The 18,093-nt window shown below is 41.3% G+C and overlaps 1 protein-coding gene across 1 annotated transcript in view; it reads left to right on the top strand.

The window, feature by feature from the left end:
• The window catches only part of Casq2 (calsequestrin 2), a 61,322-nt gene that overhangs the window by 25,267 nt on the left and 17,962 nt on the right, over positions 1-18,093 (top strand). Inside the window, exons 4-7 of the mRNA XM_027940276.2 lie at positions 1,497-1,608; positions 6,833-6,906; positions 13,228-13,358; positions 14,758-14,803. Coding sequence (XP_027796077.1) covers positions 1,497-1,608; positions 6,833-6,906; positions 13,228-13,358; positions 14,758-14,803 — 363 coding nt within the window. The remainder of the gene's footprint in view (positions 1-1,496; positions 1,609-6,832; positions 6,907-13,227; positions 13,359-14,757; positions 14,804-18,093) is intronic.

Here is an 18,093-nt window from a genome sequence, read left to right as displayed (position 1 = left end):
CTATAAAAATATTTTACTCATAGATAAACTCACATTTTCAATACCAGCTGTGGAGCTAAATGCTTTGGAACACAAATTCTGCAAGATAAAGGATCTACCATTGAATCTCTGTCCATACTGATCATTCCTTGTCTACCAGATGGCACCCCGTGGTTTATTGCTTCCTATCTACAGTCTACAACTCAATTCTGACCTGTTCTCTCTCTGCCATCTTGTTGGCTCACACTTATAAGCCCTGAAAAAGTTGAGAGAAGTAGCATAATAATAACTCTGGACCACCATGGTGCCCCTTGCCCCTGCAGCTTTATCAATGAGGATGGGGCTTTGCAAATGAGTCTCTACCTTCTTCAAACAATAAGCCATGTGATTGACCAACATAGGTAGAAAGTCAGAGTTAGGGCAGACTTTATCCAATCAGGGTTCTAGCTCTGTAAATCACAGATAATTCTGCTTTCAGAATCTGGCCTTGGTCCTCAGCTGACTATTCTCAAGTTAATTATAAGGTGGCCGGAAGATGGCTGATGTTTCCTCATTGATATCCATGAGAGAAAAACCCCAACTCTGGCTTCTCATTGTTCTCTTAAGAATCCCAAACTTTCCCAGAGCCTCGTTGGGCCAGAAATAGGCCACATGTCCATTCATGAATCAATAAGAGGCAAGTGAAGTGATGGAATGAACCCAAGTGTCCATCAATTCATGAATAGATAAAGAAAATGTAGTGCATCTACACAATAAAGTACTATCTAGCTTTAGAAAAAGAGAATTTGTTATTAGCAACAATATGGATGGAACTGGAGACCATTATGCTGAGTGAAAGAAGCCAGACCCCCAGAGACAAATATTGCATGTTTTTGCTTATATGTGGAACTGAAAGCAATTGAACGAAAAAGAAGCAGAGAGTAGCATAATGGTGCCAGAGACTCCAGTGGGGGCGGGGGAATGGGAAGATGATCAAATGGGGCCAAGCCTTGATCAGACAGAAGGAGTAAGTTTTTTTCCCTGTGAGATGTGTTGCATAGCATGGCAAGCACAGTAAATAGTAACAGATTGTACATTTTAAAAAATCACTAAATTTCAAATGTTCTCGTCACTTTTTGTGATGAGACAAATATATGAGGTGGTGCTTATTTTAATTAGCTTGATTTAATTATTTGGCATCATATCCATAATTCATAACATCACTTCATACCCCACACATACATACAATCACAATTTGTCAATTTACTATATATATATATATAAATGGCAATAGGAAAAGAGTGGCCCCCAGAACAATCATCTCATCCCTCTATTATAAGGTCAGTTTCTTCAAAAGTACTGTGGCTGAGCTGCTTGGGGAGTGGGGGATGGATGCTTCAGGTCCCAACCGCAAAGCCTGCTACAGCTTCCCCAGGAAGCACTCTGTTTCCCCGCTGGGGAGGACAGAGTTCTCTGATTTGAACATATTTGTGTGTGTGTGTGTGTGTGTGTGTGTGTGTGTGTGTGTGGCATTTCAGGTGATCGAAGACCCAGTGGAGATCATCAATACCAAGCTGGAAGTCCAGGCCTTCGAACGCCTTGAGGACCAGATCAAACTCCTTGGCTTTTTCAAGAGTGAAGACTCGGAATGTAAGTTCCGTCCACCCCTGCCTGCAAGTCTAAAGGCCAGATTCCCAGCAAGGATGTTAGATTATCTTAATGGAGGATGTGTCTTCAGCATCCCTATTCTGGGCAGGATAGTGGTTAGAATCCCTCCTCTTCCCTGTGCAGGGGAACATGTGCTGGAAGAACATTAAGGTGGGGCCATGATCTCTGGCCTTTCCGCAAGGAGAAAGCCCCTTTCCTCCACTTTCTTACCCATCCACCTTCCAGTTGGATTCTCCTCTAAATTGGAACACACAGTATGTCATCTCCTTGATACTGGTAGTTCTTGTGGTCACCAGTTGGAGAGCTTCTCAGTCAACTGAGAAAGAATTAGAGGAAAATTTGGATGGGGATGGGCTTAGCAGCTGCTACCGACTGTGGAAATTGCTGGTCAAACCCACAGCTGATGACCAGGCTGCCAGCCCCAGTGCCACCACACCCTTGGGCATCTTCCTTATGAAGGCTTTGTGGCCAGGTTTGGGGTGGGCACAGGAACTGAGCAGAGCATTATCACAGCCCATTCAAGGTTGAGATGGTGGTGGGTGGGAGTCAGGCAGAGGAGGAGGAAGGGACCAGAAAGGTAGAAAGGGCAACTACTGAGTGCATTTAAAAAAAAAAAATTGCTTTGGCAGTCTGGACCCAATGAACTGAGCCTTTTCCTTGTGTCTCAGCCTTGGAGAGAGGAAAAATGAAAGAGGGTGGGGATAAGGATGAGAGAATCTGGTGGTAGCATAGTACAAGTAGGAGGTACAAATATGGTCTGCTTCTGACTATTTCTGGAAACCTCCAAATATTTTGAAGTTATTTGCAAAGCTGTGTCTTTACTCAGTCTGCCCACTGGCACCCTCAGTCACCTCATCAACAACAACCCACCTGTTTTCTCTCTTCCATGCCCCAACTTAACCCTCTTCTCACTCGCTTCATTAAAACCTCCATTCCCAGTGCTCAAAAGGGGTGCCTTCAGGAACAGTGCCAGCCCCAGAGAATTTCACCCCAGTTCTTTGGGCACTGACTACTCCGGGAAGCTTCTCCCGTCCCCTTCTCCTTTCTCCTCTTTGTATAATTTCCTTCTGTTTCCCATTTGCTGTTCGGTCCTTCCCTCTTCATTGTTTCCACCCTATGTTTCTCTCTCCTTCTCCACTGAGCTCAGGTGGCTGGTAAGGTCAAAGGTGAAGCTAAGCATGAGGAGCACCTTTCCTACCTTTCTTCCTCTGAGCTAGTAATCATAATAGCTCCATTTAATTAACACCTATCACAGTCCAGGGCCTGAGCTAGGAGCTTCATATGGAGAATTTCATCATCACAATAAGCCGGTGAGGTAGTTATCACTGTATCTGCATTTTAATAATGAGGAAGGGGTGGAGCAAAAGAGTCAATGAACTCAACCAGGATCATGCAGCTAGTAGATGGGGGAACCACGATTCTAATTCCAGAACTTTAGAGTTACTAGAACTACTGGGTTATACTTTTGAGACTTCAGGTCATGGCACACCAAAAATATGATAATGCTTAAAAGCACAGAATGAGGGTAAACTGGAAGGGATTGGGGCTTAGTTAAAAAAAAAAAAGAGTTTACTTTCTTTATTTTATATAATAATGGTAGAAGGTAAAATAGGAAACACATCACCATATCACGCTGTAAAAATTTTTCAGATAAAGTATTTTTTAGAATTTGAATAAGAATCTTCAGCTTGTTTCCAAGCATGAAGCCTTTTGATATCAAGCATTATGCTTGAAGTCGCAGCATGTAACTCCTGACCAAGGTTTTTAGTGAAGAGCTCTTCAAATTCTTGATGGTCACCACTGATAAGAGACTTGCTTACACATATAAATGGTGGCCAATGACTGGATAGCATTCATTGCTTTTTCTTTAACTGATGAAAATTCTTTCTTGTCTTTGGACATAGTTCAGATCATTAATAATTAATAATAATAATTCAATCTCGGATAATCCATTCAATTTGACAGCTATGACTCTGCTTTTCATTGACAAATATAATGTTCATATTTCTTGTGATAATTTGATTGGATTTCAAATCAAATCAAATCCTTTTACATCATATTGTATATTTTGAAATAATAATAAAGCTTTTTCTTAGGAATTTATAGATACTATTTTCCTGGTCTTTATAATCATTCTTAAAATCTAAATAACAAAACTACTAGTAGGCCATTTTTATTTCCTTTTTTAAGTGGAATTATTACTTCAGTATTGCTAAACATTTTCAGTACATTATATGTTTCACATGGGCATATTTTAATTAAGTTCAGTAAAATGCTCTGCAAGATTCAGTGTTTTTCAAAGTCAATGATTATCCTCCAAAATTTTTCCAAAGTGAGTACAGTTCACAATTTAGTTTTTAATTCATGTCTTTGCTGATAAACTTTTAAGATTCTCCTTGGAGAGTTAATCTGCATCACTGTGATACAGAGCAAGTGGGGGGTTCTTTACCAAAAGGAGGGTTTAATTGGTTTGGATGTTAAGTCACCTTCTTTTTTAAATTTACTTTTATTTTTTTGAGACAGGGTCTCACTAAATTGATTATGACCTTGTTAAATTTCTGAGGCTGGCTTTGAACTTGACATCCTTCTGCCTCAGCCTCCCAAGTTGCTGGGATTACAAGGGTGCACCACCATGCCCAGGGAGGTACCTTCTCATTTTATGTGCAGTTCAGACTCATAGGTAAAACTTTATATGACAGAGCTTTTCTGTGAACGAATGTCACAGAATCTCAAGATCCTCAGAAAGAACTATGTATAAGCCTTAACACCTTCTCATTGCTGCAGTTGCATCATTAGTGAACAAACTAGAAGTTTTCCAAAATCTGTTGAGATGGCATTCGTCTACCCTTTTGAGTATTTCATGCCTCAAAACATGGTTTGATTCTTCTTTATAAGACAAAAGATGTTATCTCAATCATTTCTCTTCAAGGTTTCTAACTGGTGCAATTAGCCACACCCAGCTACTCAAGTCTGATATACTAATATCCCAGTGGGAAAAAACCCTGAGAGAAGGGGGACATGAGGGAACCCTAAGTCTTCGGTAAGCTAGAGCTTGAGGGATGAATGTTCAGGATTATTGGACCCTAGACAGAGCACACAAGAAGACCAGGTGTTCTGGAAGACAAGTGCTAAAAGTTCAACTACATTTTGAATCACCAACCTGGTGAGCCATCTTGCTCCATCCTTCATCCCAGAGCCCATTGGATCTCCAAGAGAAGAGGCTCCTGACACAGGACCAGTAAATCCTTTCCATCAGAGTCTGAGTTTGAGAGACTCACTGGGAACACTGGGGAAGTGGGAACAGGGGATTCTTAAGGTGCCCACTGCTTCTTTGGTGTTGCTCTAACCATTCCACTTCCTCCCTATCTGTCTCCTCATTTTTCAAATGCCCTCACCTGTTTTCTCCCCCTGTACCCAAACCTTTACTGCAATTATCAGGCTGCAGGGCATCTTTCCTGACTTCCCTTTACTGTGGGGGATGGGGTTTGATCGTATCATCAGTACCAGTGTTCTTGTAAATCTTCAGCCCCGTCTCCTATGCATGCGGCTGTCATCTCCATTAGAGCAGCTGTCACCCTGCACCGTGATTCTTTAAAGCATCCATAGCCCTCCCTGGGGCTTTTAAGATCAGTCTTTTTTAAAAAACTCATCTTAAAAATATCCCCCCTTAAACCAGCATTATTCTCAAAATATTTTTTGATAGGATCTTAGAAAATCCTGCACGGTCCCAGAATCCTATCAAAAGCTACACTCCTGATGGATAAAGGATATGGAATTCCATGAAATGGAAGAAAGTTAATCTTGTTAAGAATAAATCATAAAGGGGTTGGGGATGTGGCTCAAGCGGTAGTGCGCTGGCCTGGCATGTGTGCGGCCTGGGTTCGATCCTCAGCACCACATACAAACAAAGATGTTATGTCCACCGAAAACTAAAAAAAAATAAATATTAAAATTCAAGAGGAAGTGAGGGGAAAGGGAAAAAAAACAAGGGGGAGAAATGAATTACAGTAGATGGGGTAGAGAGAGAAGATGGGAGGGGAGGGGAGGGGAGGGGGGATAGTAGAGGATAGGAAAGGCAGCAGAATACAACAGACACTAGTATGGCAATATGTAAATCAGTGGATGTGTAACCGATGTGATTCTGCAATCTGTATACGGGGTAAAAATGGGAGTTCATAACCCACTTGAATCAAATGTATGAAATATGATATGTCAAGATCTATATAATGTTTTGAACAACCAATAATAAAAATTAAAAAAAAATCTCTCTCTCTCCTCTCCCTCTCTCTCTCTCTCTCTTTTAAAAAAAAGAATAAATCATAAACTCAGGGAGTCTCAGGATTATTAAATTTATTTGAAACAACCACTGCTACTGCCGTTACCATCACCCACACAGCTAAGCCTCCAGTGTGGGTATCTTTACCAAGTACCTGCCTCGGTGTACCAGGGCACAGCATCCCCACATCACATGGGCATGCATGCCTACCTTGGCCAGTTTGGACTCAAGTTTAGGACCAGAGTCAAGCAGAGGCTTGATTAAATTTAAATAATTCTCTCAAAAATGATAGGAGGGAGAGGAAAGAAAACTTTAAAAAATAATAAAAATAAAAGGAAAGAAAGTTAGAACTCACCGAAACCTATACTCCTGCTTTAAGAAGTTTAAAATACCTTGTGTGATGACATTTTTGATTGAGATTACTTCACTTAGGTGAATTTCCTTTTTATCAGGGCTCATTTATATAGCTAACTGTACTCTGTCTAGTCAATGCATAACTAACAGCTCTTCAAGTGGACTTTCTTTTGACTTTTTACATGTTTTTTTTTTAAATCTCACTTTTCCCTCTCTTTCCTGTTTCCTGCTTTCCATCCAAAATCTTCTTTATAGTATGGTGAAGAGACCTTTTCTTTGGCAATTGAGTGCCAGTCAATTCAAACACATTGGAGAAAATATGGGTTTAGATAGCACTCAATAACTAGCTATCTAAATAATACCTGTTAAATAATTATTCAATCAGGATTCATGGCTTTGTACTCTCTCTACATCATTTAAAAAGAAATGTGGGGTTGGGGCTGCTGCTCAGTGGTAGAGTGCTTGCCTAGCACACAAAGGCCCTGGGTGCCAACCAAAGCACTGAAAAGAAGAAATAGAAGTTGCAGTTTTTCTTGAAAATATTTGTCTCTTTTGATTGTTTTTTTTTTCTCCTAGATTACAAGGCTTTTGAAGAGGCAGCTGAACACTTTCAGCCTTATATCAAGTTTTTTGCCACCTTTGACAAAGGGGTGAGTACCTATGAACCCCCCCCCCCCCCCCGTTAAACGCAAGAAGAATTAAAGACTGAATTTTCTATCACTTTTTCTTTTCTTTCTTTTTTTTTTTTTTTGGCAGCCTGAACCATCCTCCTTTGCCTCTTTCTCCAGAAGAGTTAGAAGTTTTGTTTCAGTATTGATTGAGAGATGAATGCAAAGATGATTAATTCATAGGATGTAAGCATATTTCTAAACACAGCCAGTGAAAGATGAGGGCCACCTCTTAATTTCCCATGCACTAAGAATGGGAAGCAGGTGACCCCAGAGTGTGCAGGGCACTAGCCATCCTTTTCCTGTTCCTCTCCCTTCCTGGGGTTGCACATGACCTCTTCTGCTGAGTTAAAATGGGGAATTAAATGGGGAGGAACACTGACCACATGAAGCCCCAGTGCTTTAGAAAGTTACCTTCAGGAGATGTCGTTGATGTAATTTTCTATAATCCAATTGCTTTTTCTGACTGGTTGTTACATGTGATTTTATAAGCCAAACAACAGCAGAGACCAATAGACCTTAAACCAATGGGTAGTTTACTTGGGGTCTATTACAATCAGAGTACTCCCCTCTGGTTCTCATAACTACTGTTATGACCACTACTTATTGAGTGTTTTCCTGAGTTTGGCAAGTTTGATATAAATTCAACTCTGTATCTGTGGGTTCTGCATCCAAGGATTCAACCAACTTCAGGCAGAAAATAATTGGGGAAAAAAAAGACCTGTTTGAACTGAACATGTGTCCACTTTTTTCTTGTAATTATTTCCTAAATAATACAGTTTGACACCTATTTACATAGCATTTACATCATATTAGGTATTATAAGTAGTCTAGAGATGACTTAAACTATACAGAAGATGTTACTTGATCATAAGCAAATAACATGCCGTTCAATCAAAGGAACCAGAGCATCTAGAGATTTTGGTGTCCTTGAAGGTCCCAGAGAACCATCCCCCGTCAGGTACTGAGGGATGACTGTATTTCATCTATATGATCTCTAACCCTTTAAACCACCTTGAGAGGTAAGACTCCTATTTATCAGAGAAAAGAGACTTAGAAAGATTAGGTAGTGGGGCTGGGGCTTAGGTAGAGGGAAAAGTGCTTGCCTAGCATGTGTGAGGCACTGGGTTCGATCCTCAGTATCACATAAAAATAAATAAATAAAATAAAGGCATTGTGTCCACCTACAACTAATATATATACACACATATATATGTATATATAAAACTAGGTAGCATCTAAGGTCTTAAGATAATTAATGGTAGTGCTGACATCCCAATTTAGGACAATCTGTGCCCCAAACCTGTGTGTTTTCTCCTATATCGTGACATTAAAAAGAAGATCCTATACCTGCCCTTAAGATTCAGGACGCATGAACACACACAACACATGATACACATATACATAACAGACACATCACACACAGAGAGAAAACACTCACACACACACCCCAACTGAAAACCATAAACTAACACATTTACTAGAACAAGAAAATCTAAGACAAACTAAATTTGAGATCAAACTCACATAAAAGTTAATCAGAGTGGCCTCCTAAGGAGTAAGGTAGTTGGTGGGCAGTGCTCATGGGCCTTTATGTCATGATGGCTTCAAATATTCTCAAAAAAATAAGGGAAACCAGGACCAGTAGATGCTGGATTAGGGAAGGGGCACAATAAAGAGATCACATTCTGTTTTATATCCTCTTCTGTGGATGTGGCCCCTGTCTTTAAGCCTACAATTCAGGAGAAAAGTCTATAATCTATGTAATGTTATCTGAACCTAAGCAAGTGTACTGTACTTGATCATATTTTAAAGTTGAAAGAGATCTTAAGCAACGACACCCAAACAGTAACAACTATTGCTTATTAAGTACTTGCTATGTGCTTGGCTCTGTGCTAAGAGCTTCTTGTGGATTTTCTCATTCTAGTCTCTTACTGGGCCTGTAAGAGAAGAATAAGTATTCCATAGAGGATGAAGCTGAGGCAAGGAGAGATCAAGTGATTTTTGGTCACATAGTTGAGAATGGTGAAGCCTGATGTAGGTTCTCTATTCCCATACTCCAGAGAAAGCAGCAGCATTGGTAAAATGCTAACTGGTGTTGGGCATGTAGTAAATATTCATTCAGTGTTAGCCAGAATGTTATTAATAAGACAGTGGACATCTAGGCCCATGATGATGAGAGGTTGGGATGGGAACTTAGAGAAGAAGGAACACAGAAGCCCAGGCTGAGTCCATCTCTGGCATTCAATTCTGACAGGCCAGGAGTGGCTGAGGGGCTGCTGGTTAAGAACCCATCTGAAGGGAAGAGAGTCAGGCAGATGGACTTGGCCAGGCGACAAAGCCCTAGTTTTTTGGAGGGGTGGTTCCATTCTGAGCTCAGGGTAGTATTTGTTTTCAGAAGTTCTTCCCAGTCCCTCTGGATGGTTTCACATCTGTGGCCTGTAAAGAAGGTGAGGTCAGGCTATAATTAAAAACTCCAAAACCTTCTTTTAAAAAGCTTCTCAAAAAACTCCGACAGACACTGAATCATAAGCACCACTGTTCATGTGGGTTTTTCATAACATTTAAAAAGAGACGCGTTTTCTCCACATAGAACACAGAGGCTATTGCATCCATCATGGGGAACGAACGGGCAGTGTAGGTCCCAAACCTGTGCATCTTGTAAAAGTCCCCGGGAAGGTAACTGATAATGCAGATTCCTGGGCCCTGTCACAACCCAATTCCAGGAGTGATATCACAGATCATTACTTTTAAAAGCTCCTGGGCGAATACCAATATTGACAGTGGTTAAGGACTACTGACTTCCACATCTACATGACCATCTTTGACATGTCCCTGTCCTTACAGTTCTTCAACTCATGGTAAAGGTTTCAGTTTATTCACTTATTTACTTTCTGTTTTCCCATCTTCTCTCCCACACTAAAATCTAAATTCTATAAGGGCAGGAATCAGTTTTTCTCAGTGTTGTAGACCCAACTTGACTTTTAAGAGTAGAAAATATTCTTATTTAACTGCAATGCCCCTGTAGAAGGGTCTGTTCCTAGATCCATGCCTCGGATACAGAAGACTCCACTAAATATTTATTGATGAAATAAATGAATAAATGCCTCAGCCAGTCAAACCTCCTTCAGTCCTTGTCACCCAAGGCACGATTGTAAGAAAGAGAAAAGGATCTTCTGGGAGACAAGATGAGGTCACTCCCTGAGGGTGGAGGGAAGTGAGTGAAGAACCTTGTTTCGCTCAGATTTCTCACCGTTGTGACCAAAGGATCTGATGTGAACAATTTTAAGGAGGAAAAGTCTATTTGGGGGTTCAGGGTTTCAGAGGTCTCAGTGCATAGATGGCCAACTCCATTCTTTGGGACCTGATATGAGGCAGAACATCATGGTGAAAATGTGTGGCAGAGGAAAGCAGCTGGGGACATGGCACCAGGAAGGAGGGAGAGAGAGAGAGAGAGAGAGAGAGAGAGAGAGAGAGAGAGAGAGAGAGAGGAGGAAGGAGAGAGGGAAGGATCCCGACGCTCCACGGACAAAATATATACTCCTAAGGCACACCCCCCAATGACCCACCTCCTCCAGCCACGCCCTCCCTGCTCCAGTTACGGCCAAGTGAATCCCTATCAGTGGTTTAATGCCCTGATTAGTTTATGGCTCTCATAACCCAGTCATTTCACTTCTAAGATTCCTTGCATTGTTTCACACCTGTGCTTTTTGGGGGACACCTCATATCTAAATCATAACAGAACTTCTGGAAAATTTTATTCAGATTTCCCAGTATTCCAGCTAAGAATGTGACAATCCAATTTTACATTCATAGACTTAACACTCAGACACTTGCCAGAGGGCCACCACCTCCACCACCATCACACACACACACACACACACGCGCAGGAATGCCCATTCTGCTTGCCTTGACAGTGGTTCTGACCAGCTCTCTACCACTGTCAGGAAGCCAGAAATATAGCAGATCATAAAGGGGGTGAATTGATGAGAACATATTACAAGAAACACAAAGAAACATCTCAATAAAACATGTGCAGCACCAATGTAATGTTTATAGGGAGACATTTATATCCTTCCCTTATCACATCAAGAGATAATTGCAATGCCCCTGTAGCAGTTCTGTTCCTAGATCCATGCCTTGGATACAGAAGACTCCACTAAATATTTATTGGTGAAATAAATAAATAAATGCTTCAGTCAGTCCAACTTTCTTCAGTCCGTCATGGGGAACGGGCAGTGTAGGTCCCAAACCTGTGCACCTTGTAAAAATGCCCTCATCTTGTCTCCCAGAAGATCCTTTTCTCTCATTCTTAAAATAAATTATCATTTATTTTCAAATAAAAAGACAGTTGGATGGCAGGCAAGCTGGAGGTTTGCAGTGCTTCACTGATGTTTTCAAATTCTGAATTCTAACTCTAACCATCACCAGATATGTGAACCTCATCAAGTGGTAACCCAAATTGTGCCTCAGGTTTCTCATTTGTAAAATAAAACAGTTAAAACAGTTTTTACCTCATACAAAATGAGGACTAAATAAAGTAATCCACCTGAAACCCTTTGCCTGACAGACAGTAAGCACTCCGTGTGTTTGCTATTACCCCTTTTGTTCTCCCCATGGCTTCCTGTTTCAGAGAAGCCCAGGTTCTTGGTTCCTAGAAAACATATCAAGTAATCTCAAAGAAACCAGAATCCAATGTCATTTTTCAAGTTCATTCTAGCTTAGATCCAGCTTTGCAAAGAATTGTGTGTGTGTTGGGGGGGAGCAGAAATACCTAGCCATCTCAGCCCCCCATGGGACCTCTCTGGCAGGGCCCCAACTCCTAGTTTTCATACCCTTCTCCTTGAATGTGGGCTGGAGCTAATGCCTTATGTCTAATAAATAGAATACACCCCTTCCAAAACAAAGAATTGTTAGTAAACCCAGACTCTGGTTGTATGTTTGCTCTTCCTCTCCTCCCTGGCTTCCTGCCTGATCACTTCCTCATCCACACTGCATACTCACCCCAACAAAGAGAGCGAGGAAAGTAAGGAAAACCCCACATTTCTCTCTCTCTTAAAATAAAATCAGCATGACAATAAGACTGTAGACTGCATGATCTTACTCTTCACGTGGCCTGTTTTCTTTAACTCTGGGTAGGCTGCGGGGATTTCTTTCCCTAAGTACTATAAGAAATATCTTTTGGGATATAGTGACCTGGAATTAACAGCAACTGATGACAAAAGCCATATGAAACCAAGTGTTTCCTCAGAATGGACCTCCTTGTGTAAGAGCTTATGTAACACCCAGTTCTTCCCTCTCCCCAATTAGTCACAGCCCCCAGGTCACTGGGTCACTGCATTGTGGTTACCACCACAGGGCGTCAGCTCTTAGGCAATTCCTCTGTAGTTTCAAGGGAACCACTGTTCATCCCAGCACTTTCTTGGACTAAAGCTCTGAGCTAGAAAAGAATGGCATGGGTTTTCTATTGAGCATTGCACATTCCAGGCCTCTCAAATCATGTCACAAAGAAAGATCCTGAGTTCAGTGGCTTTGCAGGCAAACACAGACATGTAGCCACTTTAATCAAGAGGGAAAATGTGTTCCAGGTTAAGGCCTCGGCCCCCAAGCTTTTTAATCTATTATAGGGTGAGCCACTCATCCTGGGTTCCTGGGAACTATCCAGATTTTAGCACTGAAATTCCCACATCCCAGGAAACCCCTCTGCCTTGAACAAAGCAGGATGAATGGTCACTTTACAACTGTTGGTTAATAGGCTGGGCAGTTCCCAGAGCCTGCCAAACCAGGCAAGGCTGGTACTGAGAGACTGAATCCTAGGGCCCGAGCTTCCACCTAAACAGAAGTTAGGGTGCAAGAGCTGGTGCAGGACAGATTAATGGATTGACTCTTGATTCTGTGTACTTGTATGCTTTAACAGTTTCCATCAATTACCTGTTTCATCAAAATGGGTTCAATTAAATCCATTCAACCCAGTGTATTAAACGTGCTCCATTGGCATTTCCTTCCTCCTCCAGCGCTGGCAAATGCAATAGAGAGATGGTGATTATACAGTTAACTTTGCATTCCAACTCTTCCCTGCCCCTGTTTGACCTTCATTTGCCTCTTTGATCACAGAAGGAGATTGGTCCAGCCCAGGCCACATGTGATGAGGTCCCGTTGTTCCAACCTTCGGGCTAAAACTGCACATACGCTCTCATGTCTTCATCAGAGAATATGAACACTTCTGTCGGATGGGCAACCCACTGCTACTCTGAATCACCATCCAAACACACAAACTAAACTATTGTCTTGTTTGTGCTACAGGTTGCAAAGAAATTGTCCTTGAAGATGAATGAGGTCGATTTCTACGAGCCATTTATGGACGAGCCCGTTACCATCCCCAACAAACCTCACACAGAAGATGAGCTTGTGGAGTTTGTGAAGGAACACCAAAGGTGCCAAAGATGGCAGATGGGGAGAGTGGGGGGCTGGGGAATTAGGAAGAACCTCTCAGACCCACAAGAGCAGCAACCTAGATAGAGTAAGTTCCCTAGCAGAAGAGAACTCAGTAGTATGGCTTTGTTAGTCATTGATATGCTTATCAGCATTACTCCCATAAGTTATTATTGATGAATATGGGTCTGTCCTTGAAAGTAGGTCAGACTGCCTCCCCTCACCAGCAAGCCCCCTCAAAGTCATAGTAAAATATAAGTAAAATTCTACCCTAATAACGATATCTGTTTAGTGAAAACTTCCTCTGTGTCAAGCACCGTGCTGGGTGCTTTATGGGAGCTACTTGATCTCTCCAATATTACGAGGTGATCATTATTATCCCAGTTTGACAGACTAGGGAATAAGACTCAGAGTATTTAAATAACGAGTCAAGGATAAACATTCTATACATACAACTTCTGGGAGAGGAATATTTGATACCACTTAGAGTAGCTCTAGCAGAGATCAACAAACTTTTTCCCTAAAGGAACAGCTAGTAAATATTCCAGGTCCTGTGGGCCAGATGGCCTGTCTTGAAGCTGCTCAACTCTGCCCCTGTAGCATGAAAGCATCCATAGACCATGTATAAACACATGGATGTGGCCATGTCCCAATCAAAGTTTGTTTACAAAAACAAGAGTCACTGGCTGATTGGGCCCACCAGCTGTAGTTTGCTGGATGTGCTCTTGGTGGAGAGACAATACTGGAACATGGACCATGTCAGTGGGTTCACTGCCTCGCCCATCCTTCCTACCCGACACATGCAAAAGTGTGTCCATTGAACCTGGAGAATCATGATCCCAGTGCCTGGATAGTCCTAGTCTCTGTAGGGAGGCAGCACTTGGAGGAACAAATATTAATAAGTCTAACACTATTTGCCAACATTCAGAAAGAAATGAAACTGTGAGCAAATGTAGATCCTTCCTTCCCCCCTCAAAGATTCCTAAGGAGCTTTTTTGATGGATGGACTCTGATAACAAACAATGGCAGATTCTGGGCTGGGACAACCAAAACTTCCTGTTTTTTCTCTCCAGCTTCCTCCTTCTGGGCCTGTTCTGGGCTCTCAGGAGTGGAGCTGTCAGTTAGGAGGGAAATGCTTCTTGCCCTGGGTATGAATGGCCCCTGAAGCCTCTGACCCATTGTTTGTAGTAGGCTTTACATGCCTTGGATCAAATGGGCCTATGAAGAGGCTGAGTGACTGAGACCCAGCTCCGAGCCCCATACAGCAGGGTAGAGCAGCTCTGCTTTCCTAGGCAGAGAGGAGTTCAGGGCTCTTCATCATGTCTCATCTACACCTGGTGGGGCTGAGGCTGGTCTCCCACATGGCGATCTCTCCTCAAGGAAGCTCCTCCTTTTTTTCAGACCTACTCTACGTCGCCTGCGCCCAGAAGATATGTTTGAAACATGGGTAAGAAACTGGCAAACTCTTCCTGCCTTGTAGACACCCCTTTGGTTAAGTCCCAGGACTCAAACTAGGTCTTATTTGGCTGGGGTGGATGTCTAGATGGTGGACTATTTGGAACGTGGACAGTGCCATGTTCAGTTTGAACCCAGTTTTCCGTGGATCCAATGTAACCCTCTTCGGTATTTTTCACTGGGCAAAATTACTGTGTTGAGCTCATTTCTCACATGTTTTGATGACTTCCATTGATAGACCATCAGAGACCCAGAATAATATAGTGGAAGGAGCTCAGGCTATAGAGTCATAGAGACTTGGGCTCAAGTTCAGAATGTGCCACCTAGTAGCTTAGTATCCTACATCAAGCCATGTGGTCTGGCTAAGCTGTAGTTTCCCCATCTAAAATCAGGACTTTCTGTAAGGATAAGTGAGATGAAGAGTTTAGAATATGGTAAGTACTCCATTAGTGAAAGGTAACATTTAAAAAAAATATCAACTCAAGGCACTGGAAAGTGACTGAATCAGATTGTCCTTGTGGTCAGTGACATAGACACTATGCCAGATAGTAATTAGAAAGAGGCCCCTGGAGATATACTCCTCACCCTGGCTTCAGATTTGTACACATTCCATCAACAATAACAACCAAAGTCTGTGGAGCATTTTCCAAGGTATTTCGCATGTCCTTTTTATTGGGCCTCTCAACAGTTCTAGAAACTGGGGTAGAACAAGTATCACTTTAGCCCATTTTACATATGGAAAAAATGATGATCATGCATATTAGGTTAATTACTCAAAGAAACATAACTCATTAGTTTGGGGGACTTTAATTAAGGCCATCTGAAGCCAACTCTCATGTTGTCTCCAGTATGCCTCCCTAGAGTGACCCTGTCCCCACCAGTATGCCATTTGGGGTGGGAGTAGGGGTTAAAGGATTAACATGGAAGCATTTTTTTTAAATACTCTAATTCATGATCAGGGGTGATGGATAAACAGGACCATGGAGTAACTTTATACATACTGTTTTGTCGGCATGTAACTCAGATGAATTTCTGAAAGGAGAGAAAATATTTCATAGACACTGAAGGACGAATAACTGAGTCTAGAGGAGTGCATTATTTAAGAAAAACCAAGTATAGTTAAAAACCTATTTTCCTAACATTTAAGCCTTTCAAAAAATTAACCTTTAAAAGGTCTCGTTCCTAAGTTTAAAAATAATAACAACAAAAGGGTATAACAATGCTTTAAATGTAATATTCCTTTTAAAAATTGATCTAACCTTTTACTCTAAAATAATTTCAGCTTAACAAAATTAATGCAGAGAATTTCATTATTTCTTCACCCAAATTCCCCAAATGTTAACATTTTGCCATCATGACTTCCTGTCTCTTTCTCCCTCTCTCCATAAATATTTGTGTGTGTGTGTGTGTGTGTGTGTGTGTGTGTGTGTGTGTGAGAGAGAGAGAGAGAGAGAGAGAGAGAGAACTGTTTGAGAGTAAGTAGCAGATGTGATTCCCCTTTATCCTAAATACTTCAAGTATTTCTAAACATAAGCATTTTTTCTAATAGTCATAGAACAATGGTGAAAATCATCACTGATGTAACTCTGCTATCTAATCCATAGACGTTATTTATACTGACCAGTTATTTCATTAATGTCCTTCATTGCAAAAGAAAAACTTTTATTTTTTTCCTGGCCTAGGAGCCAATGCCAGATCCCATATTTGCATTCAGTTGCTATGTTTCTTTAGCGGCCTTTAATCCTGAATAGATTCATGATCTTTCTCTCTTTCTTAAAACAAATTACCATTTTAAATTGAGAACGATCACTCCCAGTCTGTTCTGTTGTGTCTTTATCTTTAGTTTTTCTATTTCCCTTATCCCTAAAAAACAATTCTCCGTGATCTAGGCAAGGGTATTTAGTTTAACCAAGTCGAGAAAGGACTCTAGAATGGTTTGCTCTTTCCTAACACCCCTGCTTTGCCTTCCTCCCTGTTGGGAAACTTGGATGAGGGCTGTCTGGGTCTGGTTAGGGCTTCTGTGACTGGTCCAGAATGTGGATGCCCAACTGGAGAGCACTGCTCCAGAGTGACATCCTCATAGACCACCTAACCAGGTATTGTGGAAAGTGGCCAGTTAATGAAGTTAAGAATCTTTATCTTCAACAGCCACTTTCTCAGACATTGAAAAACTTTTAAATAAGATAGGAAAGCTAGCTAGAATAAAGTAACTATTTACCTTTTTCTACCCCCCACCCCAATTATGCAGGTTTCTAAAGTCATAGATCATCTGCAACCTATCGTATTATTACTAAAGAAATTGGTGCCTAGTAATATTTGGTATGTGTAAATCCAAGAACACTTATTTATTTGTAACACTAGAAAAATTTCAAGGTGAGGCAGGGCAATCCAAATGCAGTGCTGACCTGTCATTCTCCTTGGACACTCCACCCCCATCCTGGCAAATGGTCAGTCAGAGTCCTTGGCAAGTGTCCAGAGGGGATGAGAATCAGTGCTTTCTTCTAAAACAATCCTCTCTCTATTGCAATAGCAAGGCACTTCCAAAATGAGGCCAAAGACTCCTAGACAAGGCCGAGGCCGCTACACTGCACCTCAGTTAGGAAGCCTGTTAGCCTAAACTACTTATTTTTCCCCTCTGTGCCTCTTCATTCAATAGGAGAACATTCAAAAGAGATGAAGGAAATAAAATATTGACACTGGCAACATATCTGGTTATTAGAAAAGTGATAAGGCTAATTTCTTCTTAGTATCTCTACTAGTATCTAGTTTTCTTTAGTGACAATCTAAGATTTTTATAGTCACACTCTTTTTTTAATCAATCAACATTAATAAGAACCTATAGGGCTGGGGTTATGGCTCAGTGGTAAAGAGCTTGTCTGGCACGTGTGAGGCACTGAGTTCGATCCTCAGTGCCATGTAAAAATAAATAAATAAAATAAAGGTATTGTGTCTATCTACAACTAAAAAGAAAGAAAGAAGAAAGAACCTATAACATTGGTTTCTATTTTGAAATCTCATGTCCAAGGTGATGGTATTAGAAGGTGGGGCCTTTAAGGGTGTTTGGATCATGGGGGCCCTCATGATTGGGGTTATTACCTTTATGCAAAAAGTCGCAAGAACTAGTTAACCCTTTTATCTATGAGCCAAAGTGCAGGGAAAATCCAAACTCTGAATCTGACAGTGACTTCCTCTTTGACTTCCCAGCCTCAAGAAAAGTAAGAAATAAAGTTCATTGATTTCTGTTATTTATAAGCTCCCCACTTTGATATTTTGTTATGGCAG

This window comes from Marmota flaviventris, chromosome 10, assembly GCF_047511675.1.
Source record: "Marmota flaviventris isolate mMarFla1 chromosome 10, mMarFla1.hap1, whole genome shotgun sequence".
Taxonomy (NCBI): Eukaryota; Metazoa; Chordata; class Mammalia; order Rodentia; family Sciuridae; genus Marmota; species Marmota flaviventris.
This window is presented reverse-complemented; position numbering and strand designations above follow the sequence as displayed.